The sequence below is a fragment of the Dipodomys merriami genome, unplaced genomic scaffold, assembly GCF_024711535.1.
Source record: "Dipodomys merriami isolate MVZ:Mamm:240054 unplaced genomic scaffold, mDipMer1.0.p SCAF_16, whole genome shotgun sequence".
Taxonomy (NCBI): Eukaryota; Metazoa; Chordata; class Mammalia; order Rodentia; family Heteromyidae; genus Dipodomys; species Dipodomys merriami.
The window spans coordinates 8124775-8147950 of record NW_027202937.1 but is presented as its reverse complement, the minus strand read 5'-3'; the positions used below and the strand labels follow the sequence as shown (position 1 = coordinate 8147950).

Here is a 23176-nt window from a genome sequence, read left to right as displayed (position 1 = left end):
GGAATGCATGCGCACATGTGTGGCGAACCCCTCCCCGCCCCAGTTCTTAACTGGCAACAGTGTTCAGATGTCCCTGAGTTTTTTTGTTTGTTTTTGGTGGTAGTAGAGCTTGAACTCAGGCCCTGTCCCTGAGTTCTTTTGTGCAAGACTAGCACTCTACCACATTGAGCCACAGCTCCACTTCTGGTGTTCTGCTGGATAATTGGAGAGAAGAGTCTCATGGCCTTTCCTGCTTGAGGCTGGCTTTGAACTGTGATCTTCAGATCTCAGCATTCTGAGTAGGCAGGGGTTACAGGTGTGAGCCACTGACACCTGGCCTTACAAAGTTTTAACATTGCTTTGAGTCTGAAATCCAGGCAAGAGCTACATATTTATTAGTAGATATTTCTCTCTCTCTCCCTCTCTCTAGAGCTGAGGACTGAACTCAGGGCCTGGCACTTGCTAGGCAAAAGCTGGCATTTGCCAGCTCTTCCCCTGAGTGAAATCCCCAACTCCAGATTTACCTCTTAATTCTCTCTTCATCTCTTGGTTCCCCCAAGTGTTTGTATCAAGCCTTATGATTGGTGGGTTCCTTGTTGGGTCAGTTGACAGTTGTCATCTGTCATCAAGGGACACTGTCTTTTTTAGAAGAAGGCGTGGCATTTGGAGGAGAAGAACTGAGGGGACACTGATGAGCTGGCTCTTTCAAAAACAAGTGAGGGGAGAGGCTGAGGGTGGCCCTACTCCTTAACTAGCTCTCCGCTGCTCTGGGTCCTGCAAACCTTGGGGAAGGAAGCAACTGGAAAGCTACTATGGCAACAGGAAAATGACTCCCGGCTGTCTAGTTATTCCTGCCTGTGGGCAGAGTGCAGGCTGCAGAGTACCCTGCTCCTCCTCTGCCCTGGGGGACAGAGATGCCTGTTTTTCCTCTGGGATTCTGGGGGGGGGGTGTTGAAAGAGAATCCTTAGACTCTATTGGCCTCCTTCCTGGACATGCATGATGGGCACTCTGGAGCAGCTGTTTCCTTTGGTCCTCCAGGGAGCATAGAGGGGGTTGGGAGGCTGGCGGGGAGTGGGGGGGGTGCCCTAATCTGCCTGGTCCAGCGGGATGCTGCTGTGCCCTGGCCTCTAAGGGTTCCTTTCTCCTAAGTCCTGTCCATCTGCAGCAGGCTATGCCCGGAAGCCACAAAAGGCAGCACCAGGATTATTAATTACTCAGGAACAAAAGGCAGCCCAGCATGACAGCCATGGCCCAGGCCACCACACAAGCAGGTGTGACACAGAGATAAGGACCTCCCATTCCGTTCTGTTCTGTCCCTCTGGGGGCAGCATGCAAATGAAAGGCTCCGAAGGCTAGGGATGCTTGGAAATGACCAGGCTGCAGAAAGCCACAGCTGGTTGGCTGCTCAATGGGAGAAACATGGAACAGTTTTAACGGTGGAAGAGAGCCTGGGCAGGGAGTGGCGCAGACGACCACGGGGGCCTGGGGTGCGGATGGGGATGGCGCCAATCTTGAATTCAAAAGAGCAGGCAATGGAGCCATGGGAAAGCTTGGCTTCCCAGGCCGGCTTCTCCCTCTGCCCTGGAGAGCCGGGCAGCCAAGTGGCCTCTTGGCAGGCAGGAACCTTGGCAGCTGCTGTCTGTCTCCTTTCCAGGCAGGTGCGCTCCTCACCTGCCTGCACCTGTGGGCTCTGCGCTACCCACGCCCTGTCCTGGCACCTGTCCTGACAGGGAGCATGCCAGGGAGGCCCCTCCTTGGGCAGGCTCTTTCTCCCCGTGAGCGGCTGGTGCATGGCTTTGCCACCGGGGCCTAGATGCCATTCCTTCTGCCCCTGGTTCTTCTTTTTTGGCCAGTCCTGGGCTTGAACTCTGGGCCTGGGTGTTATCCGAGCTCGTTTCGTTCAAGGCTAGCACTCTACCATTTGAGCCACAGTGCTACTTCTGGCTTTTTCGTGGTTAATTGGAGATAAGAGTCTCACAGACTTTCCTGCCCAGGCTAGCTTTGAACCTCGGATCCTCAGATCTCAGCCCCCTGAGTAGCTAGGATTACAAGCCACCAGTGCCTGCCACCTCCCCTCCTCCTTTTTTTGGTCAGTTGTGGGGCTTGAACTCAGGGCCTGAGCACTGTCCCTAAGCCTCTTTGTGCTCAAGGTTAGCACTCTACCACTTTGAGCCACAGTGCTACTTCCACTTTTTGAGTGGTTCACTGGAGATAAGAGTCTGGGGGGGGGAGGGGGGAGGCTGGGAAGGGAGGTGAAGGGTAAACAAAGGAGGAGGCTGCAATGCTTGGTAAGAAATGTATGCATTATCCTGCCCATGTAATTGTAACCCCTCTGTACAGTATGTTCTCAAATAAAATAAAATAAAATTTTAAATTAAAAAAAAAAAAAAAAGAGTCTCATGGAGACTTTTCTACCTGGGCTTCAAACCATGACCCTCAGATCTCAGCTTCCTGAGTAGCTAGGATTACAGGTGTGAGCCATCAGTGCCTGGCCTTCCTACTTCTTAAATTTAAAGGTTGGCCACCTGCTGGCCTTGAACCCTACTGCCCCCTACAGGCCCCTGGCAGCTGCGTCTGTTAATCAGTGGGCCTACCACACAGCTCAGTACTGGGAGCAGTCCCGCCCTGCCCTGAGTCCCCTGGACTCCTGGGAAGGAATCCGGCACAAGTGCGGCCCAGGTAGCCCTAAGCCTGCTCCTCTTCCTCCTCCATGGCTCTGTCATGGAACTCTCCCCACCCCCCAGCCCCTACCTTGACCCCAACTCTGCTTGGGGACCTGGCACGAGCCTCCCTGGCTCACAATCCTCAGGAGCGGGGGTCTTCACTGGTGGCCTCAGCTCCAACCCTGGTGGGGTGCTCACAGCCCACACCAGAGGTTTCCTTCAGCCATGGCCTCCCAGAGGCTGGGGTGGAGCCCCAACTGGTGTGGGGTCCCACGGCCCTCCCCTTCCAGGCCAACGAGAGAGGGGGTGGGTCTTCCTCACCCTCCTTTGATGTAGTCCAGGAAGGTGCACTCGGACTCCACAGCAAAGGACAGCAGCGTGACCTGGAGAGCCACAGGGGGCCCAGTCAGTGGGAGCGGAGAACGGGGATCCTGCCCCCCACCCCCTGGCATTGCACCAGAGTGCCCACACCATTCACTATGTGCTCACATTAGCCACGTGGTATCCATAACACCCTCACAGGGGCTATTATATTATCCACACTTTACAGCCAGGGAAACTGAGGATCCACGAACTGACACGCTGCCAGACCCGAGGTGCCAGAGGCGGCTGCGTGTGCCTGCACACAGGTACGGCTCACACCCGGCCTGTCCCGTGTCTTCCTAGTGGGTCCTCAGCTCAGCCCTCTCAGGTCTGAGACCCTCATGAGCAGCCTCTCCCGTCCCCGGGGGCAGCTGGCCACCCAGGACCCCTCTCCTAAGCAGAGGTCTCTACTTTCCGTGCCTGGACGATTTTGGGTTTGGCTGGAATTACAGACATCTGTCACACTGCTTGGCTGGGAATAAAGATCAGCCAAGATGCCTGGGGCTGCCCTGTCTCTAATTCATGTAAGTCACAAGGGAAGGCGAATCACAGCTCTCTGGGCTGGAGTTTGTTCATCTCTAGGCTCAGAGGGCTGAGTGAGACCAGCCCAGGTGGGCCACCACACCCAGCTACAGGTTGAGCATAGCTCTTGTGAACAATTTTGCTTGGCTGGCCTTGAACTGTCATCCTCCTGACCTCAGCCTACTGAATAGCTAGGATTATGTGCCTGAGCCAACATGCTTGGGTCCTGGTATTCTTAATTTTTTTTTCTAGTCCTGGGGCTTGAATTTAGAGCCTGGACACTGTCCCTGAGCTGCTTTTGCTCAAGGCTAGCACTCTACCACTTGAGCCACAGCGCCACTTCCAGCTTTTTCTGTGTATGTGGTACTGAGGAATTGAGCCCAGAGCTTCATGCATGCTAGGTAAGCACTCTACCACTAAGCCACATTCTCAGACCTCTGGCTCTGTTTTTTTGTTTTTTCGTTTTTGTGGCTTGAACTCTGGGCTTGGGCACTGTCCCTCAGCTCTTCATCTTAAGGTAAGCACTCTTTCCACTTGAGCCACAGTGCCACTTCCGGTTTTCTAGTGGTTTATTAAAGATAAGAGTCTCACAGACTTTCCTGCCCTGGCTGGCTTTGAACCGTGATCCTCAGATGTCAGCTTCCTGAGTAGCTAGGATTACAGCTGTGAGCCCCTGGTGCCGGGCTTGCTTTTTTTTGCTTTTGTTTTTTTTTAATCCCCATTCCTTATTGTACTTTTCCATTTCCCACAGAGTGTGTGTGTGTGTGTGTGTGTGTGTGTGTGTGTGTGTGTGTGTGTGTGTGTGTGTGTGTGTGTGTGCAGGCTGCACGCATGCCTTGACTCCTCAACACTAGCCTTGCTTAGGGCTCAACCTTCTCCCTGCTGTAGAACAGAGACGGCTACGTACGGTTCCAGAGTTCACATACTTCTTTTTTTTCATTTTCTTCTTCGGGTTGATCACCTGTAGGAAAAGCCAGTTAGCTGTTTTTTTGTTTTTTGTCTTTTTTCCCCTCAGCTACTCAGGGCGTCTGTCAGTGCCCAGATGTGGCCCTGCCCCGCCCGGCCCACCTGGTGAGTGTGGGGAGCTGAGACCACAGGGAGTGGGGAGGGGCCCCACGGCGCTTCGGGACGCCTTGTGGGAGACTGGCATCTGGTTACACAACCAGGGTCCCCGATTAACCCAGTGTCCCATGATCAAACACCCCGGGACTGTTTATTTAAAGTTCTTTCTCAGGCTCCTCCAACACGCCCTCTGGTCTGCGCAGCCAAGAAGGCGGCCTGTCGCAAAGCAGCCCTGCCTGTGCCTGTCTCCCCAGCTGGCCTCTGCGCCTTCCCCCTCCAGTGCCCCCTTCTCCCCCACAGCCACCTCCCCTGGGGACAAACTCTTTTTAGAATTTGCCACCCTACTCCTAGCTGGGTGCTGGTGGCTCATGCCTGTCATCCTAGCTCTGCAGGAGGCTGAGATTTGAGGATCAAAGTTCAAAGCCAGCCAGGGCAGGAAAGTTCAGGAGGCTTTTATCTCGTTAACCAGCAAAAAGCTGGAAATAGAACTGTGGTTGAAGTGGTAGAGCACCCATCTGAAGTAGGGGGGGAAGCCAAATGAGCATAAGGCACTGAGTTCCAATCCTAGGATTAATAACACACACACACACACACAGAACTCCTTTGCTGTGTTCACTTTCAAATCCGACCTGCTGTCAGCTTAAAACCACATAGTAGATGCTTCCTAAAGACTGGGTGGAGCTGGGAGCCGGTGGCTCACGCCTGTAATCCTAGCTACTCAGAAGAGTCAGATCTGAGGCTCACAGTTCAAAGTCAGCCCGGGCAGAAAAGTCGGTGAGACTCTGATATCCAATAAACCACTAGAAAACCGGAAGTGGCGCTGTGGCTCAAGAGGTAGAGCGCTCACCTTGAGCTGAAGAGCTGAGGGACAGCGCCCAGGCCCAGAGTTCAAGCCCCATGACCGACAAAAAAAAAAAAAAAAAAAAAGAAGACTGGGTGGATGGGCTCAGTGCTCCCCAACGGGGCTACTTTGCAGCCTTCCCTCCCCGCCCCCCATGTGTCTAGAGTCAGTCTGGGCTGCCAGAGCGCCCACACGGAGAGCCCCAGGACAAAACCTGGGGCGACTCCTTGCCCAGTGAGCCCCCAGGTGTTCAGCTCTGGCAAGGGGTGACCCAACACCCTGGGCCGTGGCAGGTCGGGGGGACCCTGCTTGCCGTGGAGTGCGCCCCCCAAACTTCCAGCGCTAGCTGACAGGACATGAAGCTCCGCGGTGCTGCAGTGCCCCCTAGGGGCCATCCTAGGAAGTGCCCTACTCCACTCTAAGCTGCTGTCCCCACCCACCGCCCCCATCCACCTTTGGGCATTGTTATAAACAGGCAACAGGCACAGGGGCCCTGGCACAGTCTGGGATAGAAGGGCGGGGCTTTCCGGAGGGGGAACACAGACCCTTGCTATTAGAAGACAGAGGAAATCAGGGGGAGACGCCTGCAGGAGTGAAGGGCGGGATGGGGTAGAAGGTGAGGGATGGGCACGGAGCAGGGGCCTGGCAGCTCCTGCCGTGCACCCTGGTGGCATGCACTGTGTATCTCTAAGCCCAGATGGCCCAAGCCAAGCCGGAGCAGGGGCTGGCCCTTCACCCTGTCACCCCGTAGGGCAGTGAGCCGCAGGCCGGGTCACACATCTGCCAAGATCTTTCCCTGTCCCCCGCGTGAGCCTCGGAGGGGAGGGGCAGATTTCCATGGGAGTGCCGCCCACTGGCCGTGAAGGTCCAGCGGCCACGCTACAGAGGGGACATGTGCAATCCAGATGGCCCGGCAGGCTTCAAAGCCACATGCGTGTGGCCGGGCCTGTGGGCCACACGCTGAGCACTTTGGTCCTTTGTGGGAGGCTGGGGGGCAGGGGGGGGGGGGGGAGAAAGCCCCTGGCGGGGGAGGGGGTGGGAGGCTAGGATGGTTGAGGCTGGCTGAGATGAAAGGAACAGATGTGGGGAAACTGAGGAGGTAAGGGCGGAGTCTGGGGGCAAGGGGGAGCTGTTGGGGGACACTGGCCTACGAGTGAAGGCTCAGCTCCGGCTGGCAGGAGGAGGGCAGTGCTGTGCTACAGAGGCTCAGCCCATGCATGGGCTGCTGGCTCGGCATGGGACAGGGGTTTTTGTTGGTGTTTTTGCCATACTATGGTCTCAATTCAGGTTCCTGCACTTGCTAAGCAACTGTTTTACCACTTGAGCCACTGCCCCGGTCCTCTGTGCTTATTTTCTCAGATAAGGTCTTGTGTTTTTTCTTCCCTAGAATGATCGTCCTCCTGTCTATGCCTCCTGCATAAGCTGGATACATGAGCCTCTATGCCTGGCTTTATTTGTTTGTTTGTTTGCCACTGCCAGTCTTGGGCCTTGAACTCAGGGCCTGGGCTCTGTCCCTGAGCTTCTTTTGCTCAAGGCTAGCACTCTGTCACTTGAGCCACAGCACCACTTCTGACTTTTTCTGTGTATGTCGTACTGAGGAACCGAACCCAGGGCTTCATGCATGCTAAGCAAACACTCTACAACTAAGCCACGTCCCCAGCCAAATTTTTCTGGTCAGAAGTTTGGATTTTTTGCCTTGTTTTGTTTTGTTGGTTGTGGGGTTTGAACTCAGGGACTGGGTGCTGTCCCTGAGTTTTTTGTTCAAGGCTAGTGCTCTACCACTTGAGCCATAGCTTCACTCCAGCTGTGAGTATATTTCCTCTTCTTCAAGATTGGGAGGGTACCCCAGTAGGAAATAAAGTCAGAAATGTCCTTTGAGGGCAAATGTGCTATTTCCAGCGATCTGACACATCATCTCCAAAGCTCCCAGCCTTGGTTCTCCTGACTCTTCTGGAAAAAGCAGCCCCAGAGTCTGCTCTACTCCCAACTCAGGACTTCCTTCCTTCCTTCCCTCCCCCTGCCCTGTCCCCACCCCCTTGGGGGGCGCTGTCACTCATTATTTGGAGTCAGAATCCTGAGACTGGGTACACTCTCACCCTTCTCCGAGTCTCGGTCTCCTTGGTTATAAGATGGGACCACAAGACCCACGTCAAAGGCAAACAGGAAGCCCACAGCCTAGCTGGCACCAAGTTCACGACAGCCGTCACCAAAATGGCCCAGAGCCACTTACCACGAGAAGCACCATGCCCAGGGGCTGGTCTCACCTCATAGATGTTGAACTGGCTTTGCCCGCGCGCCAGCTCCCGGTAGCTGGTGGTGAACTCCCCGATGAAGTCATGGCTGCAAGGGAAGATGGCTGCTGAGCCGGGGGCCCAGGATGCACGGTTTCAGCCCAGCCTGGCCTCTGCGCCCCTCCCCTGGCTCCGAACTCTGCCTGGGCCTCCGAGCAGCGGCCTCATGCCTGGTGTCACTCATGGAGCAAGAAACCAACAGTCACCTAGCAAAGAGGAAGGTTCCTAGAGGAACAGAGCCCCCTTCAACTGAGCTCCTGGCTAAGCCAGCAGTGGAAGGCATTTGGGCAGCGCTGTGGGGAACTGGGAGTGAATGCAGGGATGAATGCGTCACTGCTGGGTACAGTCAGGAAATCACATTCACTGATCAGAGGTGATCGTGGCATTTGTACTGACCAGACGCCCTCACTTTTTACACATTCCCAGTGAAATGGTAAGAGGTAAAACGCTATGACGAAATTAATTTTAAACCACCTGGGTAAAAAAAAAACCTGGTTAGGACAAATATCCAAAAATTGTCAAATTCAAGCAAGGGGCTGAGGGATAGTTATTAAAATACTCATTTCTCTTCTGTATATTGAACATTTTCTCCCCCAGTTAAAGCTTTTCTAGCCAGGCACTGGCAGCTCCCGCCTATAATCCTACCTATTCAGGAAGCTGAGATCTGAAGATCAAGGTTCAAAGCCCACCTGGACAGGAAAATCTGAGATTCTTGTTACCAGTTAAACACACACACACACACAGAGCTGGAAGTGGAGCTATGGCCCAAGTGGCAGAGCAGTATTCTTGAGCCAAAAAAGCTCCAGGAAAACACCCAGGTCCTGAACTCAAGCTCAAGCCCAAGGACAGGTGCTAGGCATCTCATGCAATTGCCAGATTGACCTCCGACCCCTGAGCTCAAGTGATGTCCCTCTCAGCCTCTCCCTCTTAACGCCTACGGTGCTAGGCATCAAAACCACGCCTCCAGCATGCTACCACCGCACAGCGACACTCCCAGCCCTCCACTGCTTGTCTTGTTTTGTGCTCTGGGCGATGCTGGGGTTTGAACTCAGGACATCTCACGTGCCTAGAAATCCTATGCCTCCAGTCGTTCAGCTGAGTTTATCAGACAAGATTTCCTGCTTCTGCTTGGGCTGGTCACCATCCACAACTCTCCTACCGCTTAGGAGGTTCCTAAGCGGCTGGGAGTAGAGGCACGCCTCACTAAACGCGCCATCAGCCTCCTCCCCATGTTTGCAGCGGGAGAGGCTTCCCACAGTGTCCATTTTTGTGCATACTTGTTTAGTGCAGTAAAAACTTGCTCAAAACAGACCTCCTACTGGCCTTGTGGCTGCCCTGTTGGCTTCATTATTCTGTGGGAGAAGACAGTAGTTAATTTGGGCGGCCTGCAGAGTGAGGCCCACCGGGTGTCCTGGAATCTTGTGCTCTCAGGAACTTATAGTGTATATGTGTGAGCATGCGCACTGGTACTGGGCCTGAACTCAGGTTTGTTTTGTTTTTTGGTGGGTCTTGAGGCTTGAACTCTGGGCCTAGGCGCTGTCCCTGAGCTCTATCGGCTCAAGGCGATCGCTCTACCACTTGAGCCACAGCGCCACTTCCATTTTTCTGGTGGTTTATTGGAGATAAGAGTCTCATGGACATTCCTGCCTGGACTGGCTTTGAACCTCGATCCTCAGATCTCAGCCTCCTGAGTAGCTAGGATTACAGGCGTGAGCCACTGGTGCCCGGATGTTTTGTGCTTTTGCTTGGCTTTTTGTTGTTGTTGTTCCAGGCTGGCATCCTACTACTTGAGTCACACCTCCACTTCCAACTTTTTGCTGCTTAATTGGAGATAACTAATTGGCAGGTTTGTCTGCCTAGGGCTGGCTTTGAACTGTGATCCTCACATCTCAAACCTTCTGAGTAGCTAGGATTTCAGGCATGAGCCATCAGTGCCCAGCCCACATTGGATTCATGCCCTCCTCCTATTTGCAGTCCTCAACCTGCTAAATGGCAACTTGAGGGTACTGGACTTGGTGTTTGTCTCCTAGAGCCCTGGAAGAGAATGTTCTAGATAAAGGAAATATAGGGCAGATGGCAGGTTAAGATGAGGTATATCATGAATGGACGTGTGGAGCTGTCTCATCTGGCTGTGAGGTGGAGGGGAGAAGAGGGAAGGAGAGGCAGGGACTGGGAGGGAAGGGGAAGGGAGGGAAAAGGAGAGGAGAGAAGGGAAGGGGCGGGGAGGAACTAATGTGGGAACCTGTCTGAGCTGGGCGTTTCTTGCTGGATGAGCTTGACCTGACTTAAGAGCCACATGCACAGAGTCCTTGATCTGAGAGGAGACAGTCGCTCGTGTCCACAGCGGACTTGCAGGAAGCGGCTATGACTTCCGGACTCTGTCATCCCCTAGGTGGCCCGGTTGGCTAGCCCGGCAGTGAGAGGTCCCCCCGCCAGGATGACCAGTTTGGCTCTGGCTCAGTGGAAAAGTAGGAGCCAGCGCAGATCCTGGGCTGGAGCTTCGTGTGGCCTGCTGTAGTCCTGATGATGAATTGGGTCTGCAGGAGGGAAAGGCCGCGGCCTCCCGGGCAGCCCAGGGGGCACCGCCGACCAGCTGCCAGGCGCAGCCCTGCGGCCCTGGCGCTGGAGTCCACTGCAGCAGGCCCCCTGACAGACTGCGGGCCTCCAAGGCCGGCCCAGGCCGCCCCCACGCGCGCAGAGCGCATGGCCTGGACACTCGCGGCTACTGGTATTTGTACCCTACTTCCCCAAAGCCCCAGTTCCACCACACATGAGCACTGTGGGCATTGCCCTGTCACAGGGCAGCTACTGGGGAAAGGAGGCCAAAGGACAGCCATCCCCTCGGCCAGGGCGGGCCCGGGCATGGCTCCCGGGGTCCCCTCCCCACTCACCTTCACCCCCCTGACCTGTCAGCCGCTTACCTGCCGTCTCGATCCCAGTCGTACACTTCCACCTTGATGGTCCTGGAAGACAAGAGACTTTGATGGGCTGGGCCCACCTGCCCCCGCCCCTGGGGGGGGACCCAGGACAGGGTCTCCCCAGCCCCTGGATCGGAAAGGACGCCAGCCTCCCTCTGGCTTCTCAGCCTTTGTGGTCCTTTGGGGTGCAGCAAAGGAATTAGGGACAGAGGTGGCCGCAGACCTGTGCAGGGACTTCCCAGAATTTCCTGGATGTGGGCAAAGCAGCCTCACCTCTCCTCTTGGCCACTCCAGAGGGAGCCTGAGCCCAGGGGGAAGACAGTATGCGCTCACACGAATGGGGCTCTGACGGTGGGACCATGACCAGATCTCAGGCCTAAGCAGGATGGCTGCTGGGGTGGGGGGTGGAGGGGGAGGCAGCCCTAGCCTCCATGTCAGGGAAGAGCCCTGCTGAGATTCCCCATCCCAAGACTGGCTCCTGAGTGAGGGTGTAATTATCTTCACATTTGAGCCTGGCTGCTTTAATTAGTTTGTTTTGACTCCTATGCTTGGGGCTGGGCTCCGAGAACCAGTTTTATTTTTAGCCCCGTTCCCATGGCAACAGCTAGTGGTCCAGAGGTGGGAGGAAGGAGGGAGAGGGTTGCAGGTTAACCCTTGGTGCTGGCTGCTCTGCCCTCGGGGATGCCTAGGGGCACAGGAGCTGCCAGGACCCTTGCGAAGGGTCTGGGGAATTGGAGGGGGCTGGGAAGCAGGGGTGTCCAGCCTCCAGCTCCAAGTGGGGCGGGCAAGGCAGCTTTAATGAGCTCACAGATCCCCACAGTGGCAGCCTGTCTTCCCCAGCCTTCCAGGCATTGGTCATGGGGCTCTGTGGCCCCCCAGAAGGAGGCGCTATTTCCCTTTAGATAACGTACATGGGTGGGGGTGAGCGCAGGATATGGGTTCACAGCATGAGGTAGAAACTTCCAGAATGGAGGGATGCCAGGAAGGCTGCATCCAGAGTTGATTTTTTTGTAACGTAGATGTGCAAGCTTACTATTTACAGGAATCTTTCAATTCTTGTCAAATACCCAAATGAAGTGAATGATTATCAATAGCACACACGAGCAGTGTATGCACACACACACACACACACACACACACACACACACACACACACACACACACACACACACTTCTATGTCTCCAAGGTGGGGTGGAAGCAGAAAGAGTGGACAGAGGCTTAGATGTGGTGCTGGACGGCTCTAGGCTTGGAAGAAAAGCCTCAGAGGTGGGACCTGCACCTGTCACTCAATCTCCCTGAGCCCCAATCCCTCATTTCGTTTTGTTTTTTTGTTGCAGGTCCTGGGGTTTGAACTCTGGGCCTCAGCATTGTCCCTGGGCTTTTTTTTTTAGCTCAAGGCTAGCACTGTACCACTTGAACCACAGCTTTTTTTGTGATTAATTGGAGATAAAAGTCTCAGAGACTTTCCTGTCTGGGCTGGCTTTGAACCATGCTCCTCAGATCTCAGCCTCCTGAGTAGCTAGGATTACAGGTGTGAGCCACCAGTACCTGGCCAACCTGTCATTTTTTTTTTTTTTTCGGTCAGGTTGTGGGGCCTGAACTCTGGGCCCAGGGCCTCAGGCATGCAAAGCTAGCGCTCTACCACTGAGCCACCTTCCCAGCCCCCAACCTCTCATTTTAAAGAATAATTTTCATGACATCTACTTCAGTCAGGAGACTCGAACCTGGGTACCTGGGGTTTGTGATTTCTGGTTCCCTATAGGCCAAGGCTGACAGATGTGTCTTTGGTGGCTTCTGGGTGTGGGCCAGATATGGGGCCATGTGTGTCACACAGTGAAAATAACAGCTTCCCTCCCCTCATTTTCAAATGGTGGCACTGAGCGCAAGGGGTTCCCCAGCGACATAGCCAGAGACCCACAGCTGGTGATGCCTGAGTCGGGACAAGATCTAGTCCCTGTTCCCAGCCCACAGCCCAGGCACGGCCTCCCTTCCTTCCCCAGAGCCCCCGGCTCTGCAGGGATCCTCACAGAGCCCAGCAGGGGGAGCTCTCGTCACCCAGCAGCCGCGCAGGTGATGACAGGTGACAGCAACAGGCTCAGAAGCTGTGGGGGGCAATGCCAACCACAAATCACCAGTGCCACAGCCAGAGAGCCTGATGAGTCGTCCCCGTGTGGGGCGCGTCTCCTCTGCAGACTGGAGCCCTGGGTTTCCAACCTGGCTACAAGCTAGATCTAATGAGCAGCGTTGGGACCAGAGCCCCTACCCAGCCCTGGCCTCGGCACAGCACACCTCAGAGCCCTTCCGTGAGCCTCTCGGAGGGGACAGCGGCCCGATGTCCTCCCCAAGGCCTCCTGTCCTGAAAGCCTCAGGTGCAGCACAACCGGAGTGGCCGCCAGAGCCAGGGCAACGCCAGGCAACAAGCCTGGCTGCGATGAACACAGCTATAAGCCAGCCCTCAGGCCCCGCCCCCTGCCTTTCCCTGTCCCAACAAGATAGGGGGTTCTGAGGTCACTGGGATCCCTTCTCTAGGGACACAGGGCTGTGAGGGTGAGCGGGGCCCCACCTAACTCAGAGCAGCTATCCCAGAACCTCCAGTTCCTTCTACCTAGAAGGCCATGGCTGGCTACTTCCTGTCCCCTGCCTCAGATCCTGTCCATCTCCCCATGTCCATCCAACTAGACTTCCTATGATCCTAACTTCCAGCTTTCCACAGCCTGTGTTAGACCCCACTATCTATCTTCCCACCTCGTCTCATTTTGCATGACTTATAGCTATTTAAAGGCCATGTGTGTGGCCAGGTACTGGTGGCTCATACCTGTAATCCTAGCCCTTCAGGAGGCTGAGATCTAGAGGATCGAGGTTAGAGGACAGCCTAAGTTGGCAAACTTTGCTAGACTCCATCTCCAAAATAAACAGCAAAAAAGGTAGGGCCAGGATATGGCTCAAGTGGCAGAGCACCAACCTAGTAAGTAGGAGGTCCTAAGTTCAAAGTCTAATACTGCAAATGCTGCTGCTCCTACAAAGAAATGAAATGAAATACATGTGCATGTTTGAGCTCCTGATGGTCAGAGCAGCGGATCCCTGAAGATAGAATCACAGCTCCCTGCCTTTGAGTGCCTGGTAGCTGAAAGGCAGCACATGGTAGGTGCTGAGTGATCATCTGGAGAAACTGTCCTTCATCGGCTCCCCCATAAGATGTAGCCACTGTAAACAGTTCCAGGTGGCCCCAAGGTGGCTGAAGATGTCCCAGGCTCCCTGTGTAAGCAGCCAGCAGAGGCCTAGCTTCAAGGCCCTGGGCCCACCTGGCCACAGCCATCACCAGGAACCCTGAGGGTTCTTGCGATGTCCCCCAGCCCCCACCTCTGCCTTCCTGTGTGGTGAAGATTTGTCTGCGTGATTAGTGGACCCATCACAAGGAGTGAAACTCTGCCGGGCTTCCTGCCACCCGCTCAAGGATGCCAGGACAAAAGGCTACACTATAGCCAGGTGCTGGTGGCTCATGCCTGTCATCCTAGCTACTCAGGAGGCTGAGATCTGAGGATTGTGCTTTGAAGCCAGCCAGGGCAGGAAAGTCCATGAGACTCTGATCTCCAATGAAACACTCAAAAACCAAAAGTGGCACTGTGGCTTCAAGTGGTAGAAGAGCTCAGGGACAGTGCCCAAGCTGAGTTCAAATCCCATGATGGACCAAAACAAACAAACAAACAAACAAAAGAGCCAAGTGAGAGTGCAGGGCCCTGAGTTCAAGCACAGGAAAAGATGCTGAAGTTAGGAGCGGGTTCCATCCAATCAAAAAACCCCACCAGCTCTCGTCCCCCGACCGTCACCCTTCACTCAGGGAGGGCCCCTGGGGTCCCCTCCCCACCAGTCAGGCTGGAGGGGACCCTGATGTCCCTGCCGGGCCCCAGCCCCTCAGCCCCTCACCCCTCATCCCTGCCACCATTCTCCTCCCCCTGTGGAACAATGAAAGTCAAGGCTGAACTCTGGGCCGGTACTGGGAAGCCCAGGACCCCCACCGAGGGGGCTGGCACACGGGGGGGGGGAATGGAGTGGGGAGACAGGCATGCTGGCTGGGGTTCCCCCCGCCCCCCCCCATCTCACCGGTCGTAATCGCCATTGCAGAGCGCTCTCACGGGGATGGAGAAGGTTTGCCACACTGGGTTCAAGGTGTTCTTCATGACCTCCGTCTTGTGGCAAATGGTGAACCTGGGCCAAGGGGAGAGAAGTTCCTGGGGCAGATGGAGACTGGACTGGAGGGAGGCAAGTCCTGGCTAAGTGTCAGGGACCTGGGTTCTAGGCCCTGCTCTGGACCTGGCGCGCTGTGTGCCCTTGACAACACCCCCCCCACCTTGGACCTGTAAACCCACCACCCAGATGCGCCCTGAGAGCCGTGGGAAAAGCTGGGGTTTCAGACTTCAGGGCTCCTGAGCCCCTCAAACTGTAAGTGAACTGGGGGTCCTGGTTGTATGCCCCCTGTCATTCCTGTGCCCTGGCTCTGGGCCGGGTGTGTTCTGTCTCCCTCTGCCTCAGCTTCTCACTAACACCAGCTGGGGGTCACCTCCAGGAAGCCTGTCCTGATTGCAGGAACACTAACGGACTCCCCCCTCCTCCCCCTCCCCCCTCTTCCCCCTTCCTCCCCCCTCCCCCTCCCCCCTCCCCCTCCTCCCCCTCCTCCCCCCTCCCCCTCCCATTCTCCTCCCCCCTCCTCTCCCCTCCTCCCCTGCCACGCCGACCCCAGTAGAGTCTGCTTAGCATGGGAAACCATCTATCAGACCATGATAGGGGCCTCGAGACCTATCTCTGAGTTTTGGGACTTCACCGAAGTCTACCTCAGAGAATGGGGCTTTACAGAAACCTATCTCCAAGTTTTGGGACTTCACCGAAGTCTACCTCGGAGAATAGGGCTTCTAAGAGGCCTACTCCTGGGAAAAGGCTGGCAAAAACCCCTGGAAAAGATGTGTTTCTGCCTATCTTTTCCTCATAAGAGTGCCTATTAATCTTTTACTGTTTCTACTGCTCATTGTACTTACTCATTGTCAACGTTCCCTTATTCAAAGCTCTTTCTTAAGAGTGTTGACGACTCCAATATCTGATGAGTGTCTTAAAAATATGACTAACTCACCAGAGTTAAGTGCTACCCTGAAACCCCTCTTATGGAGGCTAGTAGACAAGTTATAAGTAAATATAAAAGTATTGGGGGTTTCAAAGTCACTCCAGAAGGAATTGTAAGAGATTTACAAAAAGTTGTAGGCGCGGCTAGAACAGAAAGAATGTATGGCAATTGCTGAGATAACTACTTAGGAGAAAGAACTTCCTCATTTACTAAGAGACATGCTAAATCTAAGTCTCCTTGGTGCTTACTATTAAAGAAGGAACAGGAAAGATCTTAATGGGACAGTTAAGGCCTCTATAGAAAAAAGTAGTGGTTAATTGGTGACAATCATCGAAACCCATTGTATTTCTTAAAAATAGAGGTAAAGCTGGAAACAAGTGCCTATCAGGCGACCAGTTGGTGACCACCCAAGGACGAAGCCCTGCAGCAAGGTTGTGTAACCTTTTGCCCTTTCAGGCGACCAGTTGGTGACCGCCCAAGAATGAAGCCCTGCAGCAAGATTATGTAACCTTTTGCCCTTTCTTATGGAGACTTTTGCTATAAAAGTTTGTTATCCTCTGCATTAAATCGCACTCAGCACTCAGCACTCAGCATCCACTCCTAATGTGTGTGAGTTGTCTGTTTGCCATCTCCCCGTCCTATTCCAGGTTCCTCCCCTAGGTATCCTCCGTTGTCCCGACAGAACCCGGTCCGCGGCACTCCCCCCTCCTCCCCCCTCCTCCCTCCTCCCGTTCTCTTCTCCCCATTTCATTTCTTACTGTTTAACAGTTTGACATGATCTATTTTATTTTTCTTCATTATCCTATTTATGATCTGTCACTAACATTGTTTTGATTTTTTTTTTTTGATCGGTTGTGGGGCTTGAACTCTGGTCTTGGATGCTGTCCCTGATCTCTTTTGCTTAAGGATAGTGTTCCACCATTTTGAGCCACAGCGCCACTTCTGGTTTTCCTAGATAAGAAGGTCATGGAGTGGGGCACTAGTGGCTCACACCTGTCATCCTAGCTATTTAGGAGGCTGAGATCTGAGGATTGCAGTTCAAAGCCAACTCAGGAAGAAAAGTCCTTGAGACTCTCATCTCCAATTAACTAGCAGAAAACTGGAAGTGGCACTGTGGCTCAAAGTGGTTAAATGCTAGTCTTGAGCAAGAGACCTCAGGGACAGTGCCCAGGTCCTGAGTTCAAGCTGTATACACAACCACCACCACCACCCCAAAAAAATGCCACAGACTTTCCTGCCCAGGCTAGCTTCTAATTGTGATCATCAGATCTCAGCCTCCTGAGTAGCTAGGATTACAGGCCTGGCTGTCACTAACATTTAATCTCCATGTAACAAGGAATTTAGGGCTGTTTACCTTCCTTTTCTTCTTCTTCTCTTGGTGGTATAGGAGTTTGATTTCATAGCGTTGTGATTGCTAGGCAGGCTCTCTACTACTTGAGCCACACCAGTCCTTTTGGCTTCAGTTAATTTTCTAACAGGGTCTTACATTTATTCCTAGCTGGCCTGGACTTCAATCTTCTTATTTACCCTTCCTACATAACTGGAATGATAGGTACACACCACCATGCCCAGCTTTTTATTGGTTGAGATGGGGTGTCAGTTTTCTTTTTTGTCCTCACTGGATTTGAACCTTCACCCTCTCAATCTCTGTAGCTGGGATTACAGGTATGAACCACTGTACCCTGTCTAGTTTTGTCCTTTTTTTTTTTTTTTTTGGTCAGTCCTGGGGCCTGAACTCTGGGCCTGGGCGCTGTCCCTCAGCTCTTCAGCTCAAGGCTAGTGCTCTACCACTTGAACCACAGCACCACTTCTGGTTTTTTCTGCTTATGTGGTGCTGAGGAATCGAACCCAGGGCCTCATGCATGCAAGGCAAGCACTGTACCACTGAGCCACCTTCCCAGACCAGTTTTGTCGTTCTTGATCACCTGGGAATCTCTAGCACTGAGAATGAAGTCTGACATTTAGAATGCATTCCATCATTTTTTCTATTTCAAGGAAGGAACCAATGACTAATCGCAGTTGAGAAGGTTAAAGTCCCTGCCTTGGATGGTCCTTGGTATAACCTCTTTAGTGTCCTTGGTGCAAATCTGTGAAGCTGCTTAGCAAACTGGAGCTCTGCTCAGCGGTAGCCTGGCCCGGGCCCAGTCCAGCGCCTGTCCCAGAAGCAGCCCGCCCCGTGGACGTGGATGGGTGCCCACTGCCCACGCCACGTCCAGCCCTGTCCTGGAAGTGGCCCGCCCCGTGGAGCTCTGCCCCAGCACACACCGCCTTGTCATGCTTCTCGGGCAATCTGCAAGTCAAAATGTCATTCTTGTCACTGTGACTTCTCTCTCCTCCGCTCCTCACCCACCCGCGGGAGTGGAGCTGTGTGTGTGGGAGAGAGACCTCGCTGCACACCCGAGGTGGGCCGGGTGAGCTTGGGGGGCCCCGTGCCCGTGGCTGGGGGCAGGGAGGTGGCGGAGACTGGGGCTGGCGACAAGGAGGAGCGACAGGGTGAGGGAGGGAGGATCTCACTATGCAGAAGCCTCGCGGAGCTGTCACTCACGCGGCGGGGGGCGGGGCCTCCTCACTCTCCCCATCCTTTGAAAACTGTGCTCTGGCCCCTTCCCCTTGACCAGGCCTCCGAAGGCCCCAGCCCTGTCTCCAGATGTAGCCCAGGCTGGCCTCAAGTGTCAATCCTCTCGCCTTGACCCTCCAAGTGCTGGGGTTACAGGCATGCTCTACCACACCTCAGCCCATCTGCACTGTACCCCACAGCTGTCTCTGTGTCCGTGGTGTGTGTGGGGAGGGCGGGGGGGGGGGGTTGCCCAAGAAAGCAGCCAGCAGCTCGGCTGAAATGAAACTTGCTTCCAAACAACCTCTGGCCCAGCAGGCCAGCAATCCCGGCTCCCAGCTCCCCTGCGAGGAGGGGCAGCGGCCTGGCCTCCGTTCCCCACTTCCCCCTTCCCCAGTCCCCGCTCACCACGCTGTCTTCCAGCCCGGTCACCATCCCCTTCCACCCACCGAGCCCACCCTGCCAGTCAGGAGCCTCTGCCTCCCCTCCCCCCCCAGCCCAGCCCCCCCCCAGCGCTCCCTCAAGTAGGGGGCTCTGTATCCGCCCCCCAGCACATCAAGCCTGTGGGAATTATTTAAAGAAGCCCTGCTGGAGTCTCCCGGAGACAAAGAATTCTTTTGTCATGCAAATGCCCGCACCTCATTTCCCCATTTGTAGTTGACGTTTGAAAATCAGTTTCCTGCAGCTGAAACACCTCCTCCTGCTGCCCTCTTCCCAGCACACACACACACACACACACACACACACACACACACACACACACGCACACACGCGCGCGCGCGCGCACACACACACGCACACACACGCTTAGACGTGCTCATGCAACACAAATGCCCACCGATGTGCCCACACATGTGCACACACACACCCAGACGTACACACACACACACATGCACACACGGGGCAGCATTTCAGGGCTCCCCAAGGTGATGCCCTGGACCCGTTCTTCGCACTCACTTCACTGCTCCCCAGCTGGCCCTGTGGACCCATTATCTTCCCAGCACCCTTCTAGCAGCTTCTCCATCTAACCTCCCTGGCTCCATCTCTTCCTCCTGCAGAATCCTAGCGGTCTCCTGAGGCCCCCTCATCCACCGGCTTCATTTTATGGCTGAGAAGACAGGCCCAGAGAGGGCCCTAAGTTTCCTGGAGTCACCCAGCAAGCAGGCTGGCATGGGGAAGGGGGGGGCTGGGCCCCAGACCCTCAACCCTGCCTTGGACTCACCTTCCACCTTCCTCACGCAGGTGTCCCAGAGGTTAGGGAAGGAGGGGAGGGGAAGGTAGGACAGGGGAGGGGAGGATGGAGGAGGGCTGTAGAGACTCTAGGGTTCTAAATGAGCCATGGCGGGGGGGGGGGGGGAAGGCAGCATGCAGAGGGGGGCAGCTCCCATGTTCCAGGGAGATAGGGCAGACTTGTACAGAAAATGAGCAAGCTGGCTGGTGCCAGTACCCACGCCTGCAATCCTAGCTACTCAGGAGGCTGAATCTGAGGACTGAGGTTCGAAGCCAGCCCGGGCAGGAAAATCCATGAGACTCTCATCTCCAATGAACCACCCAAGAAAGCAGGAAATGGAGATGTGGCTCAAGGGGTAGGTAGAACAGGAGCCTTAAGCAAAAGCAGCTCAGCTCAGGAACAGCACCCAGGCCTGGAGTTCAAGCCACAGGACCAGCACAGGCACGCGCGCGTGCGTACCTAGCACCCAGCACTGAGATCCTTTGGAAGGCACAGCCAGCTGCCTGCATGGATCCCGTCTACATGTCAGGATGGTAGCTCTGCAGGGCGTAGGGGCCCAAGCGGCCCCAAGGGCGTTGGGGGGGGGAGGAGGGGGAAGAGAGGGAGGGGGGGCGTGGACTTGGACTCACGTGCCATCCTCATTGGGGGGGAGGGGGAGGGGAGGGGGAAGAGAGGGAGGGGGCGTGGACTTGGACTCACCTGCCATCCTCATTGGGGGGGAGGGGGAGGGGAGGGGGAGGAGAGGGAGGGGGCGTGGACTTGGACTCACGTGCCATCTTCATTGCTCCGGTAAAACACCAGGAAGGGGTCAGACTTCCCGAAGAAGTCTTTCTTGTCCAGCTTGTTGGCACAGAACTGCATGGTGACCACGTCCTGGGGGAGGGAGGCAGGTCAGGCAGGGGAGCGGTGGGCACGCTGTGGGTTCTCAGTCCCGCCTCTGCCCGCTTCTAGCCGTGAGGGGGAAAACTGAGCGTGGGCTTCCGCTCTCTGAGAGGGAGGGCGCGTGGCCAGCAGCCTGCCTGCCGGCTCAGAGAGCTGCTACGGCAGCGGGAGGCCACTCTGCTGCGGGACCGCGGCCCCGTCCTGGCTTTGCCACCGGGAAGCCCCTCGGGCTGAGCCGGGTGTGTCCTCAGATCCGCTTCCTATGAGGCCCAGCCGGGCCCCGGGCACAGCACCCCAAGGTGAACACTGCACCCCAACATTCCACCACGGCACCCCAACATCCCATAGCCCAGGCTGCTCCCTCCCACGGCCCCCTTTCTCTCTTGAGAGCTGTGTCTTGGGGAACGACCACCTCAGCGTGCAGGCTGAGCAGCGAATGTGGTGGTATAAGGGTTAGGAGCAAACCCTGGTTGCTGGGGTCAGGCTGTGTGACCTAGGGCAAATTACTCACCCACTCTGTGCTCAGTGTCCTCATCTGTAAAGCAGAGGTCATGGCAGCGCCTACCTCACGGGCTTGTGAGGCTATCATGAGGGCATGAGGCTGGGCGGGGCCGGCTATGTTTGTGTGGGGGGCCTGTCTCTGTTCCTCCCCACTGGACAGGCACACGCTGAGCATCCTTCCCCACAGCCACTGCCATTTAACCTGCCTGCTGGTCCCTTCAAACCCCTCTGCCTGGACAGAGAGCGCACATCGCATGTCCCCAGACGCCATCTGGGTTTTTTGTTGGTGGGTTTTGCCAGTACTGGCATTTGAACCTAAGGCCTCATCCTTACTCTTTCTTGCTCAGAGTTGGCACTCTACCACATGAGTCACACCTCCAGTCCTGCTTTTTACTGGTTATTTTGGAGATAGGGTCTCATGGATTTTTCTGCCTGGGCTGGCCTCTAGCTACAATCCTCCAGATCTCAGCCTCCTGACTAGTTAGGGTACAGGCATAGGCCACTGGAACTGGCTTCCCTGGTTCCACGGAATTGCTGAGTTCTGGGGACCCTGAGTTTGTGGTTGATGAGAAGAACTGAGTGCTGGGGACCCCAGAACAGTATTCCCGGTGGCAGGGGGCTCTGAGGAGTTGCCAGTGGGGGTGGGAGGGGGTGTCCTGTCTTCCTAATTTACCCAAAAAGAGAAAGCCCAGTGCGCCCAGGATCCTGGGACGTTCCTAGGTCCTGAGTTCAAGCCCCAGGACTGGCGCACACAAACAGCCATCTGAACAAACGCAGGGGCCCCAAATGTGGGTGCTACATGGTTCACCCCTTGACTGAGTGGGAAGCCAAGGAGATGGAGGAAAGCAGCCAGAGCGTGGCAGGCGGCTGGGAACGAAATGGCGGGGAGATGTCTAAGGTTCCAGGTCAGGCTTGGCTTCTGCAGCAACAGCCTGAGGGGAACTCTGAGTCTGGGGGGCTGAGGCTGGGGGGCTGAGGCTGGGGCGTCTCCCAGGCTGGGGTGGGGACTCTGAGTGATGCTGTTCCTCACCCAGCACGCTGGGAGCCCGTCCCGGGAGGATGGAGCAGCTTCTGCAGTGTGTAATTTCCTGCAATTTCTGCCTTTCACCCTATCTTTTTAAAAAACATATTAAGTTCTTCTAAAACAGCAGGATTGCTTCCATTTACATCTCTCCGCATGCTAATTGAGCTGCTGGGGAGAACACTGTGAACGCCTTCCTCTCTCCTCTCCAGCCAGCCCGGCCCAGGCCCAGCGCAGGGGTCCGGCTGCCAGCCTTCCCTGCCTGGGCAAGTCTCTGGAGGGCAGAGGGCAGAGGTTAGGGCCACCGGCCAGGCGGATGGGAGGCCCGGGTCAGGAGGGGAGAAAAGAAGACTCAGACTCGGCTGTTTGGGGGCTTGCGGGCAAAGCAAGCAGGGGATGAACTCGAAAGTTAGGTCCAAATCCCAGGAACCTAAAGAAAGACTTTTGGCGATTGAGCCCAGGGCTTGCTCAACCCTGTAAGTTCCTTGTCTTTTGTTTTTTAGGGTTTTGTTTGTTCCTCTGGTTTGGCTCCTTCCAGCCCCCACCTATCCCAGCCCCCTGCCTTGGACCGCAACCCTCCCTCCACCGAGTGAGAAAATGGAAGGACACACATGCACCCTCATGCCTGGCTCTCTGAATCCATAGTTTAAAATGATACTTAAAACAATAGAAATCAATGCTAAGATCCATGAGAAACAAAACAACTCATTTTTAAATGAAGACACACGTCTACAATTGAATCAACTGGGAAGCACTGAGAAGGCAAGTGACTGGGCCAGGGTCACACAGCAGGCCAGCAATGGCACTTGGTCTGGATCTAGATCCCTAGCTCTTAATGACACCTAACTAAAATCAACCGAGTCTACCCGCCCGGCTCAAAGGACAATGAAACAATTAGGACAGGGACGTGTTCACTGCAGAATGGCTTCTGTTGTTTCCCTTCAGAGATCAGGTTCTGGCAGGGGCTGGAATCCTAGCTACTCAGGAAGATGAGATCTGAGGACTATGGTTTGAAGCCAGCCTCATAGAAAAGTCTGTGAGACTCTTATCTCCAATGGACCACCAGAAAACTAGAGGTAGAGCTGTGGCTCAAGTGGTAGAGCACTAGTCTTGAGTGAAAGAGCTCAGGGGCATTGCCCAGGCCCTGAGTTCAAGCCTCAGGGCCTGCAGGAGAGAAAAAAATCGGGGGGGGGGAAGACGGGGAGGGAGGCAGGGAGAGATGGAGAGAGAGAA

At 55.1% G+C, this 23176-nt stretch overlaps 1 protein-coding gene across 3 annotated transcripts in view; it reads right to left on the bottom strand.

The window, feature by feature from the left end:
- The window catches only part of Cpne5 (copine 5), a 74577-nt gene that overhangs the window by 6577 nt on the left and 44824 nt on the right, over positions 1-23176 (bottom strand). For all 3 annotated transcript variants that reach the window (XM_070023871.1, XM_070023872.1, XM_070023873.1), the window contains 6 exons: positions 20309-20412; positions 14743-14847; positions 10644-10685; positions 7696-7771; positions 4436-4489; positions 2965-3026 (listed from right to left, as the gene is read on the bottom strand). In XM_070023871.1, coding sequence (XP_069879972.1) covers positions 2965-3026; positions 4436-4489; positions 7696-7771; positions 10644-10685; positions 14743-14847; positions 20309-20412 — 443 coding nt within the window. The remainder of the gene's footprint in view (positions 1-2964; positions 3027-4435; positions 4490-7695; positions 7772-10643; positions 10686-14742; positions 14848-20308; positions 20413-23176) is intronic.